The sequence below is a fragment of the Lacerta agilis genome, chromosome 2 (genome assembly GCF_009819535.1).
Source record: "Lacerta agilis isolate rLacAgi1 chromosome 2, rLacAgi1.pri, whole genome shotgun sequence".
NCBI classification, from domain to species: Eukaryota; Metazoa; Chordata; class Lepidosauria; order Squamata; family Lacertidae; genus Lacerta; species Lacerta agilis.
In genome coordinates this window covers 7,685,362-7,701,490 of record NC_046313.1, presented here as the reverse complement: position 1 = coordinate 7,701,490, position 16,129 = coordinate 7,685,362, and the positions used below count along the sequence as shown (strand labels likewise).

The window sequence follows — 16,129 nt, the reverse complement described above, 5'->3', positions numbered from 1 at the left end:
CTGCATACGTTCTTTGTCCCCTAGAACATGGGGAGAAGCCAAGTTTGGATCTACTTATCAATCTTTGGGTGATCTGCAGCAGAATAGCAAGGGTTTCAGACACCCAAATGTTATGGTCTGGTTTTGGATAATGCCTCTCCTTGTTGCAGATGCTTATTTTGAACCTCAACATTCCTTGGGTTAGGAAGCCTTTGCGGTCACCGTTAGCTGCAGAGGTGATCCACAAGAAGCTAAATTTATGTCCGTGCTTTACTTAGAAAGGCTGCCAACACATGCAGCCTGCAGGGAAAGGTCTGTGCTGCTGTGACATTTCAAAAGTTAACATCAGTAGCTGCCCACAGAGCACCATTGTTCCTCTTCGTTCAACCATTACACTGGCCAGGTTAGCAAGGAAAATGACTGTTTCATTTCTGCTCCCTGGAAAGTAATAGGAAGGTACAGAGAGGCCCATCTCTCACTATAATCATCTTCAAATAGTAGTACACGTCAAACATATGGCCTGGAACTTGGGATTTGTTTAATAAAAGGAAAACCTAAGTGGAAGAAAACCCACTCAAGGCCATGTTAGTTGATTATCTGAAACTTCGTACTTCTAACAGCAAAAGAATGCTTCCCTTTCAAATTAAAAATTGGGCACAGCCTTTACTCTTAATAGCTGCAATAGTTTAACAACAATAACAATAACAACAACAACAACAATAATAATAATAATTTTATTATTTGTATCCCGCCCATCTGACCGGGTCCCCCCAGCCACTCTGGGCGGCTTCCAACAAATATTAAAATGTCACAGATTAAAAACTTCCCTAAACAGGGCTGCCTTCAGGTATTTTCTGAATGTCAAGTGGTTGCTTATCTGTTTGACCTCTGATGGGAGGGCGTTCCACAGGGCAGGCACCACTACCGAGAAGGCCCTCTGCCTGGTTCCCTGTAGTTTTGCTTCTCGCAGTGAGGGAACCGCCAGAAGGTAGTAGTAGTAGTAGTAGTTATACCCAAATTAAAATAACTGCCAACCCCAACCAAACATTTAACCAACCCCAACCCAACTCAAACAAAACAGAGGAACCAAAATACCCAGAACCACCTATCTCTGCATGAGTTTAGCGGTGGCCTTAACTGGAAAGAGGGAGGCTCAGAGGAGCAACTCATGTAGCCTTATTGGATAATGGATTGATTCTGTTGCATATGGCACCTTGTGCAGAATTACACCCCTTCCCAGAAGAAGCTGCCTGGAAGGAAGCATGGTCAAGGCAGGGACACAGTGGGCAATCTTTTCCACAGGTTGTCCCTTGGGGCTCAAGTAGGTTATTTCTCCCTCTTTGTAAGCAGTTCTTCCGTGGCGTTAATAGTAGTTCCTCAACACAGCATTTGGGAACTGCTGCCCTGCGCACACCTCCATTTCCCCTGAAGGAGAGGTGGCCAAACGCACTTACCTTTTCATCTTCAGGTACAGGTATTTTCTGATCGAAGTAGGTGGTAAATTCATCTGTGGAGTCGGAAAGCTGAGATGGTAGCGTGGTGTTGCAAATGGTGCTCACGCCGTCCCCAGAGGAATCTTCTGCAAATCGACAATGGAAATTTTTGATAAGCGGAGCGGAGCTTAAAGGAGACAAAATTCATTGCCAACCTTCACGTCAAGTAATAGCCAGCACGGTGCCTGTCAAATGTTGCTGGACTAGTTTTCGTCAGTGCCAGGCACCATGGGCAACCATCAGAGATGGGCGGAGGGTTGTCGTCCAAGAGCATCTGGAGGAAAGTTTATTGGCTACCTCAGTTTTATACAAGATGCTATGGCACTCTCTCTGTGTCTGGCTTAGCAGATGGGGGTTTGTGTGTCAAAGGATTATGTTCTAAGACCTGGGATTCAATCCCAGCAGAGACCTGATTTTCCTGGACCTCTCAGCCCTCATGACCAAAAGAAGTGACTACAGTAGACAGTTACAGGTAGGTAGCCGTGTTGGTCTGCCATAGCACCTTAGAGACCAACTAAGTTTGTTCTTGGCATGAGCTTTCGTGTGCATGCACACTTCTTCAGATACACTGAAACGGAATGACTGTAGACAGAGATGAAGCAAACATGGTAAATTGCTTTGCATATTAGAAACTTAATACGTGCACATTTACATTTTTTTAAATTATCACAGGCCCATTTTCTAAAAAGGGGGGAGAGAAAATTAACATTAAAATCTGATGCCCACTGACCTGGGATTAAGCCTTACAGAAGCAAGTCCCACTGAATTCAGAGTACAGTGGTAACTCAGGTTACAGACGCTTCAGGTTACAGACTCCGCTAACCCAGAAAGAACGCTTCGGGTTAAGAACTTTGCTTCAGGATAAGAACAGAAATCGTGCTCTGGTGGTGCAGCGGCAGCAGGAGGTCCCATTAGCTAAAGTGGTGCTTCAGGTTAAGAACAGTTTCAGGTTAAGAGCGGACCTCCAGAACGAATTAAGTTCTTAACCCGAGGTACCACTGTAGTCATGTTTAGGATCTCACTGTCTGCCAGTCAGGTTACATAGAATTTTAGGAACTGCATGAGGTCATCAGTCCCTCAACAATGAAACCATGGTTAAAACTATCCATATTTTGTTTGTGTATGTGCCCTGTCATTTGCAAGAAGAAACTTACTCTCCTGTTTCAAAGCTGCAAGGTTGTTTCCAGGGGTACAAAGATGAAATTTGGTACAATCACTCTAAAACCCTGACTGCAAGAAAAGCTCTAATTTTAAGAAGTGTCTCCCTCGAAATGCATGATGTGATGTCTTCCTCATACTAGTGGCCGGCCGTTGCTGAAGAAGAAAACAAACTAAGCTCCACAGATTTAAGAACGGAAGGATGCAGGAGAGCACGCTTCACACAATTCAACAATTCTGCCAATGGCAATGGGAAGGGGCAGACGATAAGAGCGGGTTTATAGTGTTGGCTAATAATCTACACACGACATATACAGACTTCCCCAATATGGTGAGATGGGAAGATGGCGTCGAGGAGTGCAGCTTAGTCAGTCTTGCCGTCCTTAATTAAGATTTTAAACGATTGAAACTTAGATATATTTTGAGGATAAGATAGGCTGTAGAGTAGAAGTTTGTTGTTATGGTTTTAAGATGAAAGGATGAGATATGTGATTGATTGATTGATTGATTGATTAATTAATAAGATAAGAGATAAGAGTTATAAATGGATAAGTGGTTAGAAAATAGATTTGAATTATATAGTTTTTGGAAGTTACGAAAAAGGTATTCACAAGGGACGCAGAAGGAGGAGATAGGAGGAAGTCCTACCAAGATGGGAGGGAAAATAGATTTATTTTTTATAGAAGTAATAAGTTGTTATTTTGTTGTGTTTTTTGTTAATGTTTGTAGTGGTTGTAGTTTTTATGTTGTTATTTTTTGTTATGTTAATTTTTTTTAATAAATATTATTTAAATAATAATAATAAAGATTTTAAACTGTTTCTAAGCCCTCCAGGAGCCTTTTTTATATAGTTTTATAGTTCTAATGATTTACTGACACGACATATACAAATAATAAGAATAGTACTGACAACTTGCACACAGTTAACTCATGCACGTTCAGATGGGTCAGGAAAGGGTGGGGTTTCAGGAAAAATGACTTTAGCAATCCCACCTGCCATTGAACCCAATGGATTTTGACTTTACACAATTTAGGTTTTAGGTGCAATTCCCAGGACGTAACCCCCAAGTAAGTTGCAGGCCTACTGCAATACTTCCCCAGAACACAATTGGATGGCCCTCCTAATCCAGCTGCTGCCATCTGAAAGCATGGTTCCAACATGCTGGGTCCCTGCAATCGGGGTGGGTGGGAGTCAATGGGCAGGGATCCAGTTTAGCTGTGCAGCCTATATATGACCGGTTTCCAGCAGTGACTACAGAGCTGCCCTTCGATGGAGGTGAAGAGGTACCCTCCTTCTCGGAGAAATGCCTCCCCCTACCTGCACAAGAAGGCTGATCGCGGAAGAATTGATGCTTTTGAATTCTGGTGCTGGAGGAGACTCTTGAGAGTCCCATGGACTGCAAGAAGATCAAACCTATCCATTCTGAAGGAAATCAGCCCCGAGTGCTCACTGGAAGGACTGATCCTGAAGCTGAGACTCCAATACTTTGGCCACCTCATGAGAAGAGAAGACTCCCTGGAAAAGACCCTGATGTTGGGAAAGATGGAGGGCGCAAGGAGAAGGGGACAACAGAAGACGAGATGGTTGGATGGTGTTCTCGAGGCTACCAACTTGAGTCTGACCAAACGGCGGGAGTCAGTGAAAGACAGGCGCGCCTGGTGTGCTCTGGTCCATGGGGTCACAAAGAGTCGGACACGACTGAACGGCTGAACAACAACCTGCACTTGCAGGCTAACTGTCCTGCCAAGCCCAGAGCCCAAGAGGCTGACCAGCTGCTCCTTTCTTACAGCCAGATCGATTCCTTCCCTTGTTACCAATACCTTTCTAGAATGAGAAGCCATTTCCTCCCGTTTTCCAAACCAGGTGATCGTTTGCTCTCTCCCTTCAACACAGCTACTAGTTGGCGAAGCATCTCTCTTCCTCCATCATCTTCCTTCTCCTTATCAGTCTGTTTAGATTGTAAGCCTGTAGGCAGGTTTTAACGCTATGTACTGCACAGCATCCTATTCTTATTACTGACATGCTTAATTTTTTTGCTCTAGACATAAAAACATATCCTTCATCTGAAGTCCAAGCTCGTTCTGCTCATTGACTGAAGTGCAGAGGCTCCTTTTGCACATACCAAATTTCTATAAAGTATTCAAGTATTCCTTATCTTGATGGCATGGCTTCCGTCTTGTGAGTTTCCCAAGGGCATTTTTGAGAGGTCACAGGAGGCTAGATCAGACAGACCCTTTGGGTCCAGTCCAGAAGGGCTGAAAATAATGTTCGCCCTTTAACACACCTTGCCGCTTTATTCCAAGATAAAAATGTGGCGAACGCACAGAATTCAGGTGCAGAGCACAACTTCTTTTTCTTTTTTTAACCATAGGGAAGTCGTGGATTAAACTGACTCTCCCATCGGCAAACAAGAATTGCGTCAAAGAGTGCTATGTAGACACAGATCTACAGAAGGCATCTAACAAGGGTTTCCCCCAAAACAGCCCCCCACTCTCCGCCAAAGGGAAAAGTTACAAGACACTGGAAAAAAGTTTTACATCAAGTCCTGAAATGTCATTCTACCCCCTCGCCCTCGCCCCAATGCTCCGGTTGTACTCACTCTTGTACTCTAATTTGTATTCCCCACGTGGCATTTTACTTCTGCTTCCAAGAACCAAGAAAGCTGAGCTCCACTTACGCCAGCCTCCTTGGAAGCGTAGAAGAGACCAATATATAGTCGAGAAACAGGAACAGTAAGGATGCACATAACACACGGTTTTCTGTTGCAGCTGTAAAGTCAGTTTCTCCTCCTACACCTCTGCTTTCCCCGCCTCCCAAATTAAAGAGGCGATGCCACTCAGCAGATCTGTTGACATGGTGGCTTTACAGCAACTCTTGTGTAATGAAAACCACCATTGCAGGAAGAATTCCACCCCCAGATGAGCCAAACTCACCTTGCCTAGCTAGTTAAACAAAGACGAGAAAGTGTAAGGAACAGGATGTAGCACACAGATGCAGCCTGTTGTCGACTTCCCTGAAGTTGCGTACTGAAAAACTGGCCACTTGACAAAAAGCGTAAGCTGTCGCAAGGCCTTGGCAGAGAGAAAGAATCTGGAATGTCCTCTTTTAAAAGGTGTGTAAGGCTGCCTGGCAAATATAGGTCAGCAAAAGGAGAGAGGTTCTGTTTTAGGGGCATGCCGAATGATTTCTGTCTTTACAGGGTTGCTTGCTTCAGTCTTGCACAGGGCTTTCGAGTGGGAAGGGGAATTTCAACCTGGTGCCTGGGGATTTCACTAGTGAATTTTCTGCTTTGTTCTGGTGAGAGCAGAAAGCTGTCATGTATGCCCCAGGTTTCACTGTTTATCCAAATATTTGGCCAAGACAAAAAGGGTTTCAAAACTCCACACTCCTAGAAAGTAACACCACCGCCGTGTCAAAATCAGAAGAAGTCATCAAAGTGGCATATTATTTTTTTTAGTTTCTGACCTGCCCATAGCATCACAGATATGGAAGATAACTGGACAGGTCATCTAGTTCAACCTCTGGCCAGTGCAGGAGACTTTGTGCAATGGCAAGGAGTTGGACAAGAAGACCTCTGGAGTTCTCTTCCAACCGTATGATGCTATCAAGAGGTAAACTATTAGAACTCTTAAAGTAGTCTTTTAGCAACACATGGGGAAGAAGGCAGAGAGGCCTTTAGGGAAATCCACAGTCCCCATGCAGAATTCTCCAGTTTTAGCCAAATCATCCCCACCCAAAGCCTCCTAAAAAGAGTTGCCATGGTGGTCAACCATGAGTAGATTATCCCTCTCTGGTCCTGTGAAATTCAAGCAGTGATTCAGCCGATCTAATCATTACTCAGCTAATGTTCCATTGCTAGTTTGGACGTTTTCAAGACTAGGCAGTTTAAAGATAAGAAAAATTAGACAAATCCAGCTGCAGGATTTCCAAATACCACACCTAACAAGGAACATGAAAAGCATATAGAGATATTTTCCGTTGGTTGTTTCAGAGAGTTGTGGGAGCACCTTTCCTGTAAGACGGCTAAGACCTGGGGAGATTTGATTTCCTCCTTCAGGTCCGAAAAAGCCTAAAGACTGCTTGCAAAAATCAAGGATTGTTCCTTAGAAGCTGAGTATTTCAAGAGTTCTGAGAAACCACTCCGTGGAGAAAAGTCACCTTGTGTTTTCTTGGCTTTTCTCTCCTGAGGAAATATTGTTTAATAGCCTGCTTCTGCAGACTGATAAAACTGCTGAACAAGACACCAAACGGCACCTTTCCTATTCGGTAGTGAAGTGCAATTGAATTACACACATTTAAAATAACAGATGTGGTCACAGCTATAAAAAAATCAACAGATTTAACAGCACAAAACTAAGGAGTGCAGTGAGTCGTTATTTCCAGTTTTAAGAATATTGGCCAACAATCGTCCTTACCTATGTATACCACTGAGCAACATTTTAACTGGAGCATTCAGAACTGTAACTCGCATTTGGTCAACTAAACAACTAAACAACAACAAGGAAACTGGAGCCCATTAAAGCCAAGCTGTTGTTAGCTGCACGGAGGGTCTACGTTTACAAAAGATAAATGTCATCTCAGAGGTCCATCTGGTTTGACCTTCCCCAACACCACTGAAATTCAGACAGAACCAACCTCTTAAAGGGCCTTGAGAAAAACAGACCAATATAGCAGTGTTTTCTAGCTGCACAAGCCCATAGGCGTAATTCAAGACAAACTAAAAAGCGTCCATTACGATGGCTGGGAGGTGGTGATAATGTGAATATAGAGCCCGTAAAATTATCTTGTGCAACCCTGCTGGGTGGATTTAACAAGCTGGCAGTTAAAGGATTTCCTAGAATGTATCTCCCAGTTCCACAGAGTTTGCTTACAGTCGCTGGGGCTTGCTCCCATTTCTTATCCAGTCGTAAAAGCAGGGATGGGGGCAAAGAGAATGGGACCTTACAGATCAGGGTTGGTTATCCACTACTGCGTTGTTATGAGGTGGGGGGGGAGACTCAGCCCCACACACCGTGCCTCTTTCCAAAACATCTGTTTCTGCGTGTGTGGAGTGGAACGTACAAGAGAATGAATATCACCACTGTGATATATTTTTATGATGCAGCGGTACATAACCATTTTAATATACAGTGATACAGTGACAATAAAGTATTTCTATTTCTATTCTGTGGGTTAAACCACAGAGCCTAGGGCTTGCCAATCAGAAGGTTGGCAGTTCGAATCCCCGCGACGGGGTGAGCTCCCGTTGTTCGGTCCCTGCTCCTGCCCACCTAGCAGTTCGAATGCACGTCAAAGTGCAAGTAGATAAATAGGTACCACTCTGGCGGGAAGGTAAACGGCGTTTCCGTGTGCTGCTCTGGTTCGCCAGAAGCGGCTTAGTCATGCTGGCCACATGACCCGGAAGCTGTACGCCGGCTCCCTCGGCCAGTAACGCAAGATGAGTGCTGCAACCCCAGAGCCGGACACGACTGCACCTAATGGTCAGGGGTCCTTTTACCTTTATTTCTATTCTATTTCTATTAATAAAAAAATAAGAGCAAGCTTGCTAAACCAGTTCCTTTGTCTAGGCGATAGCTTTGGCTGACTAGTTGAGTACCGTGATGTACAAAATCCAAAGAAGTTGCTATAGAAACAAACAGGTGGGCATTTCCCCTCACTATCACTTGGCTGGTAGGCAGAACGACAAAAGCCAGAGTTGGTGGGCGAGCTGAAAAGCTGAATGCTAGAAGAGGCAAAGGCAGAAACCTGTTTGCTCTGTGCTGGAAACCTAATGAAGGTATTAAGATCTGCTGGAGGAAGATCTGCTGTGAGCCTCTCCATCCTATATGCACAGGTTGCATATATGTGTAAATAGAACCATTTACCTTAAAGACATCACAGCCTTCGCAGACCTTCGTTTCAAGGAAACCATATGAACCGAAGTGGACCCTGCAATCATAATCTGAGACCCTTATTAGTGTGCCTCCTCCTCGAGAGGTCCAGAGGCTGGCAAAATGAGAACGGGCTCTTTCTGCGATGGCTCCCCGCTTGTGGGAGGCTCTCCCCAGAGGAGCTCGCCTGGCCCCTTCATTGCATATCTTTGGGCACCAGGCAAAAACATTCCTCTTCTCCCAGGCCTTTGGCTAATTTAACAATCTGCCGCCTTTTAAACTGCCGTTGTGTGTTAATAATAATAATAATAATAATAATAATAATAATAATAATAATAATAATAATTTTATTTATACCCCGCCCTTCCCAGCCAGAAAACCGGGCTCAGAGCGGCTAACATCAATTAAAATCACAGCAAAAATAACATAAAAATGATCAATTTAAAATACAGATTAAAATACAAATTTAAAAATTCAATTAAAACTGCAGGTCTCAATTTCAAAATAACCCACCAATAAAAGATGAAGCATAAATATTAAACAGAAACCAACCCAAAGGCCAGGTGGAACAGCTCCGTCTTGCAGGCCCTGCGGAAAGATGCCAAATCCCGCAGGGCCCTGGTCTCTTGTGATAGGCTGTTCCACCAAGTCAGGGCCAATATTGAGAAGGCCCTGGCCCTAGTTGAGGCCAACCTAGCGTTGTATATGTATATGTGTGTGTGTGTGTGTGTGTGTGTGTGTGTGTGTTATTACTAAGTTATGTCTTTTTGTGTTTCTATATTGTAAACCGCCCTGTGATCCTCGGATGAAGGGCAGTATAGAAATTTAATAATGATGATTTTTAAAAACCCAAACACTGCCCCGAATGAACATCTCGCACTGGTACATGAGGCAGAGAAAACAGCAGACATTCAATTAAAGACGGGGTTATTATTATTTTTTAGATTTTCTGTCCGTTGGGTCTGAAATGTTTCATCAAGTTCCTTAAAACGACGACGAATGAAATAGCAAATTTACCATATAATGCTTCTCGCTCCTTCCCAGGTGTCATGGTGGGAGCTTTCTCTGTAGAGCCAGGCTGTTTAGAAGAAGTCACATTCACTAGGAGAGAGCACAAAGAAATAAAAATCATTAGGGCATGGCTGCATGGGGCACCTGAAGATTAATGAGACTCTGCAATAGTCCCAAGTCTGTTCTTTTCAGCTCTTCCAGGGAAGATGGGGCTGGAGGTGCAAATGTAACGGAACACATAGATCTGTGATGATGGAAGGAAAGATGGTGGAGAAGTGGAGCACACATGGAACCACACAGCCAGAGTGTGGTTCATGTCCTTTTGAGCGCAGCATTTACAGTGGAGGGTGTGGGTGCATTGACGAGATGGTCGATAAGGTCTAGAAAGAGACACAGTGTTGCTGCATTCAGGATGCATGGACCTTAAACGGCTCAGGACCACAATACCTCAAGGACCGCCTCTTTCCATATGAACCTACCCGGACCCTGAGATCATCTTCTGAGGCCCTCCTTCGTGTGCCTCCTCCTCGAGAGGTGCGGAGGGTGGCAACACAAGAACAGGGCCTTCTCTGCAGTGGCTCCCCATCTGTGGAATGATCTCCCCAAGGAAGTTCGCCTGGCGCCTTCATTACACACCTTTAGGCGCCGGGCAAAAGCGTTCCTTTTTAACCAGGTCTTTGATCTGTTTTGACATCCTATAACCTTTTAAAATGTGGCTCTTTTCAGGGGGGAGGTATTGGGTTGTTGTTTTTATTCTGATTATATACGTTGTGATCTTTTCTTTGAACTGCCCTGAGACCTCTGGGTATAGGGCGGTATTTAACTCAATTAATAAATAATAATAATAATAATAATAATAATAATAATAATAATATGCTGCACCCCCAGCGAATCAGCCCTGTGGACACACCAACGTATCATGTAGCTCAGTAAATTCATGTTGAAGAAGAAGAAGAAGAAGAGGAGGAGGAGGAGGAGGAGTTTGGATTTGATATCCCACTTTATCGCTACCCGAAGAAGTCTCAAAGCGGCTAACATTCTCCTTTCCCTTCCTCCCCCACAACAAACACTCTGTGAGGTGAGTGGGGCTGAGAGACTTCAGAGAAGTGTGACTAGCCCAAGGTCACCCAGCAGCTGCATGTGGAGGAGCGGAGACGCGAACCCGGTTCACCAGATTAGGAGTCCACCACTCTTAACCACTACAACAAGCCTTAAGGCGAACATACAAAGTTCCAGAGTTTCTGTCTGCAGTTCCACATGCCCCCTTGTTCCCACCTTGCAGGAGTAGACCGCTTTCAGTGATACCAAAGTCCAATCGCAGTTCAGTCTATTTTGCAGAGACAGCTCTTCCAAGATGTGTCTGAAATAGTTTGCTCTTTTAATCTTTCCCCAGAACAAACAAGCTCTTTCTTTCCTAATAAACACCGAACTCTCTCATGCCTCTTGCAAAGGAGGTCGCTTGAGCCAGAACTTTACTACTCTCAGTCTAACAAGGGTACAGGCTTGAGATAAGGAAGGTTTTATGGGGAGCCCAGACCATCCCTTTTACATGCTAGTTGTCTCCTCCTTCAGGGATGAGGAATCTTTGGCCCTCCAGATGTTGCCAGAATGCATTGCCCAACATCCCTGACTACAGGCCATGCTGGCTGGGGATGATAGGAGTTGGAGTCCACCAACATCTGGAGGACCACCGACTCCTCATCCCAGCTTTAGGTTCTATCAGCTGGTCCTATCACTGCGACATTTTTCAAAACTGCTTCTTGGCATACAAATATTCCACGCCACTTCCCATAACCTTGAAGTTCCGCCCTAGAGACGCTCAAAACTCAGTGGTCTGACTAAATGCGTAAAGTTTTTAAATACATGTTATGCTCAACGAGGGGAACAAGTAGAGGGAAGGACAAGGAATACAAGAGTTAAAAGGCTGGGAAAGGCAGCTGTACAAGGCAGGCATAAAGGTAAAGGTAAAGGGACCCCTGACCATTAGGTCCAGTCGTGTCCGGCTCTGGGGTTGCGGCGCTCATCTCACTTTACTGGCCGAGGGAGCCGGCGTACAGCTTCCGGGTCATGTGGCCAGCATGACTAAGCCGCTTCTGGTGAACCAGAGCAGCACACGGAAACGCCGTTTACCTTCCCGCCAGAGCAGTACCTATTTATCTACTTGCACTTTTGACGTGCTTTCGGACTGCTAGGTGGGCAGGAGCTGGGACCGAGCAACGGGAGCTCACCCAGGCGCGGGGATTCGAACTGCCGACCTTCTGATCAGCAAGCCCTAGGCCCTGTGGTTTAACCCACATCGCCATACAAAAGACTTAATTTGTCAGCCGGTCCTAGGAAGCTGTAAGCAAGTCAGAAGGGGAACTACGGTAACCAAGGCGAATATCATTTTGAATACTTGAATGGCTGCTCATTTTTTAAAATATGAATCAGCACTAATTGCAGAAAAGCAGATGTGGGTGGCAGGAGTCAGAACTAGGTCAATTTTAGCACTGCTTCCACTTCAAGGAAAAATACATGAAAAAACTTGTTATACAGAAATATGGATTAGCAAGCAGCTTGAGAAGCAAAAGCAAAGAGGATCCTAGTCTGCTTGTGGAGTTTTCCATTAGAATTAAAATATTTCACAATCAGGTTCACCTCCACAATACAATACAGATAATATTTGTTTAGCTGAAGCCATTGTACGGATATGCTTGCAGCAAAGTGTGTGGGGAAAACATCCTGCCAAAATTGTCCCGTTCTGAATTATCAGAAAGTTTAAGTGGGATAGTAAGCTCCTCCGACTGACCGGCGCTGGCGGTAACTGAAGTCCAAAGAGGACCAGATTGGGGGAGACTGGGCTTGTGGTTCCCACATTTCTCCCGAAGAATCTTCCCAACAAATAACAAGGACACTCTCTTTCAGAAGGACGGATGGACTCAGGAAAGCACTTCCTCTGAAGGCTAGAACCAGTGCATTCCAACAAGTCAGAAAATAAATTTGCCCTCATTCAACCAAGGTCTTCAGCTTGATTAAACAGCATGCTCTACTACTTCAAGCATTTCCCCCAGAGGCACAGCTGAAGCTTTCGGCTTGCAGTAAACGGTTTCCCCTAGCTATAGGGAACAAGAGATGCCCATTAATTTCAAATCACACCTCCATTTCAGAATGTAGAAGCAACCCTATTGGAACAGGCGCTTGTGTTTTTTTACGGCTAATAATGACCGATGGACTTATCCTCCATGAATGAGCCAATCCTCCCATTTAAGCCATGGAAGTCGGCAGACATTTCCACGTCTCACGGCAGTGAATTCCATAAATTAACTGCACATTGTGTGTAAGAATGGCTTCCTTTCGCGTGTCCTGAACTTACTGCCAATTAACACAAAATTAAAAAATTCCTTCCAGTAGCACCTTAGAGACCAACTAAGTTTGTTCTTGGTATGAGCTTTCGTGTGCATGCACACTTCTTCAGATACACTGAAACACAAGTCACCAGACCCTTATATATAGCGAGAGGGTGGGGAGGGGTATTACTCAGAAGGGTGGTGGGAATGGGCGATTGGCTGATAGGGGTGGAAAACCTGTTGACGACCGTTAACGACTGCAATTGGTCTTGCAGGAAAAAGCAAGGGGTGAGATGGCTAAAAACAGCTATATCATGTACAGTATAATGAGATAATAATCCAATGTCTCTATTCAGACCAGGCCTCTCCGTGGTTTTAAGTTTGGTAATAAGTTGCAATACACAATTCCACTGCACAACCCCAAGCTATGGGTAGAGACATCTCTACCACACCACCCATTTCTCTCAGCTAAAAAGTCCCAAGTTTTGTAACCTTCCCTCACAGAGTCGTCGCTCCAGCCCCCTAATAAATTTGGATGTGCTTTCCTGCACCTTTTCCATCTCTACATCATTATTTTTGTTATAGGTGTGTACACAATACTCAGTACTGTAGGCTTGTGCCCTAGCAAGGCACATGCGCAAGATGTACCCTCTCTACGACGTGCCGCATCGCACATTTTGCTGGCACAAGTGCCTCTCTGCTCTTCTATAAACCTTCTATAAAGCTGGGTTCAAGTCTAGAAGCGGAAAATTATGGGCAGTAAAGGTGTCTGGAAGTTTACTATCCTTTCAATCTTCTACACCTGACTTTCGGCAGCAAGGTGTGCCAAGGGGCTCGTCCGAGAGGTTCCTTTGCGTGCGTGCAAAGGATGCGCAGCTGCACGGAGCGTCACCAACTTGGAAGTCACCTTATGTGGAGTCCCCAACACGTGAAGTCACCTTATGTGGGAGGCAAACTAGCCTAGCACTCTCAGATAACAGGCAATGGCTCTCCAATGGGGTCTTCAGCAGCCCGGTTAGCAAAATTATTTTAACGGGAGATCCTTGAAGGGCAGGCAAGGCGTGTGCGCTGCTGCAGAGCTACGGCACCCTTCCCGATGCCCATTTCATGTACACGCTACAATTGAAAATGAAGAACAAGCATGCACATAGGGGGGAGCAGCGAGTGCGAGATCGGCTCTCTCCAGCAACTTCATTTCAAGTTGGTTTCTCTAACTCGCATACGCTTCAGGCTCACCTCGTTTAAAAGAACCACAAAACACAGTTACAGGGAGGTAGCCGTGCTGGTCTGCCGTAGTCGAAACAAAATAAAAAAAATTCCTTCCAGTAGCACCTTAGAGACCAACTAAGTTTGTTCTTGGTATGAGCTTTCGTGTGCATAAACGAAAGTATCTGAAGAAAGTATCTGAAGAAGCGTGCATGCACACGAAAGCTCATACCAATGGCAAACTTAGTTGGTCTCTAAGGTGCTACTGAAAGGAAATTTTTATTTTGTTTCCACAAAGCACAGGACACACATGGATTCAACTGAATGCCCAATCCTTGCCTTATTTCAGCAGCTGGCCTTGTACGGGACAGCAAGATGGGTTTCCTGACAGCACAGAAAAGACAGGTGGTTGCTAATATGGAAAGAAACGAACAGGAGGGGATAAGCCCAACCGTAGAGTTCAAAATGGTTCACATCCAGTATTCCTGCTGGGGGAGCTCAGGCAAATCCTTTGACAACAAGCTGGATTGGGTGACCCCTGGAGCAGATTTTGGGGGTGCGTGCTAAGCTGCAGTGTGGGGAGGAAACTGGAGCTTCATTTCTGCATGCAGAGGTCTGTTCCACTCAGACTATGCACAGCCCTGGATACAACCCAAGAGTGGGTCATGTATATGCTTTTATAGTTTCCCTGGTGGAAGCATTAAACCATTTCCAAGTTCTCTTGGATCCAATAAGAGGAGATGCTCAACGACTAATATTTCAACAAGCAGCTGGTGCGATGAAACTCTGACCCATGGATGTAGTTAGGCCTAGAAGAGGTCCTACTGTGACCCACAAGGGCATTTCTGCCAAGACACACACAGCTGTCCCCCTACATTTTACGTGGCATCAGGTATGGGGCAGGCAAGGTGTGACCGCCATCACTTTGGCATACATTTGCAAGCAGTTTGTGCTGTGTTGAAACTACAGTGGACGCTCGGGTTGCGAACGGGATCCGTGCGGGAGGCGCGTTCGCAACCCGTGCTGCTTCGTCTGCGCATGTACGAGCGCCGAAACCCGGAAGTAACCAGTTCCGGTACTTCTGGGTTTGGCGCAATCGTATCCTGAAAATGCGCAACCAGAGGTATGACTGTACTAGCAAACAGGGTTCAGAGGCAAGTCCCTTTCCAGAGGTGGGCTTTTTAAAGAGAATGGTGCTATGTGACCCACACACACACAAGTAATATACAATACCTAAAGTGCAATGGCTTTGGTCAACCTCTGTGACACGACAGCTGTGAGCATAGAAGGGGCAAGCCTGTTTACCCAGGTGTTCCCTTGATCTCTCCACTAGAGTCACCTGTTTTAATTGCTGTGCTATTTTAATGGGTTTTTTTATTGTGTACTTTAATTATGGCTGCTTATATTTTAAATGTTTATGTAACTGGTTTTGTATTGTTTATGTAACTGGTTTTGTGAACTGCTGGGAAGCCTACTTTGGCGTTAACTGTTAAGTATTTGTGTGTATCTAGATCTCTGTGTATCAGAATGCGCACCTCCCCACGTTTCCTGGAAAAAGGGCAGAATATTCTCAAGTCAAACCACGGAAACAGTCTGATGAGGAGAGATAAAGGAGGGGAGGGGGAAATCATATCTGTTAGAATCACTGGCACTTATGCCGGTTTGAACAAGGATCAGTCCGTTTCCTACAACACACCTTCTGAATTCAACCGCTTCTTGATCCAAAAGTGCAACCGACTTGGAATTAGGACTGACTCCAGCTTCCCCCCAGCAAGAGAGAAGAAATATACTAGTAGTTTCGCAGTAACAGTGCAAGCCTAACTATGTCTACTCAGTTACAGGTAGGTAGCCGTGTTGGTCTGCCGTGGTCAAAACAAAATAAAAAATTCCTTCCAGTAGCACCTTAGAGACTAACTAGGTTTGTTCTTGGTGTGAGCTTTCGTGTGCATGCGCAGGAAAGCTCATACCAAGTATAAACTTAGTTGGTCTCTAAGGTGCTACTGGAAGGAATTTTTTATTTTGTTTTGACTATGTCTCCTCAGAAGGACTTTGCATTGAATTTAATGGGGCTTACTCCCAGGTAAG

General features: G+C 45.0%; 1 protein-coding gene across 4 annotated transcripts in view; it reads right to left on the bottom strand.

The window, feature by feature from the left end:
• SLC11A2 (solute carrier family 11 member 2) overlaps nt 1–16,129 on the bottom strand; it is a 65,793-nt gene that overhangs the window by 41,887 nt on the left and 7,777 nt on the right. For 3 of the 4 annotated variants that reach the window (XM_033138455.1, XM_033138456.1, XM_033138457.1), the window contains exons 2-3: nt 9,519–9,602; nt 1,434–1,558 (exon numbers count right to left, since the gene is read on the bottom strand). In XM_033138455.1, the coding sequence (XP_032994346.1) occupies nt 1,434–1,558; nt 9,519–9,602 (209 nt within the window). Of the gene's footprint in view, nt 1–1,433; nt 1,559–5,230; nt 5,350–9,518; nt 9,603–16,129 lie in introns of those variants that run through there. The other variant, XM_033138458.1, reaches the window with a different exon arrangement.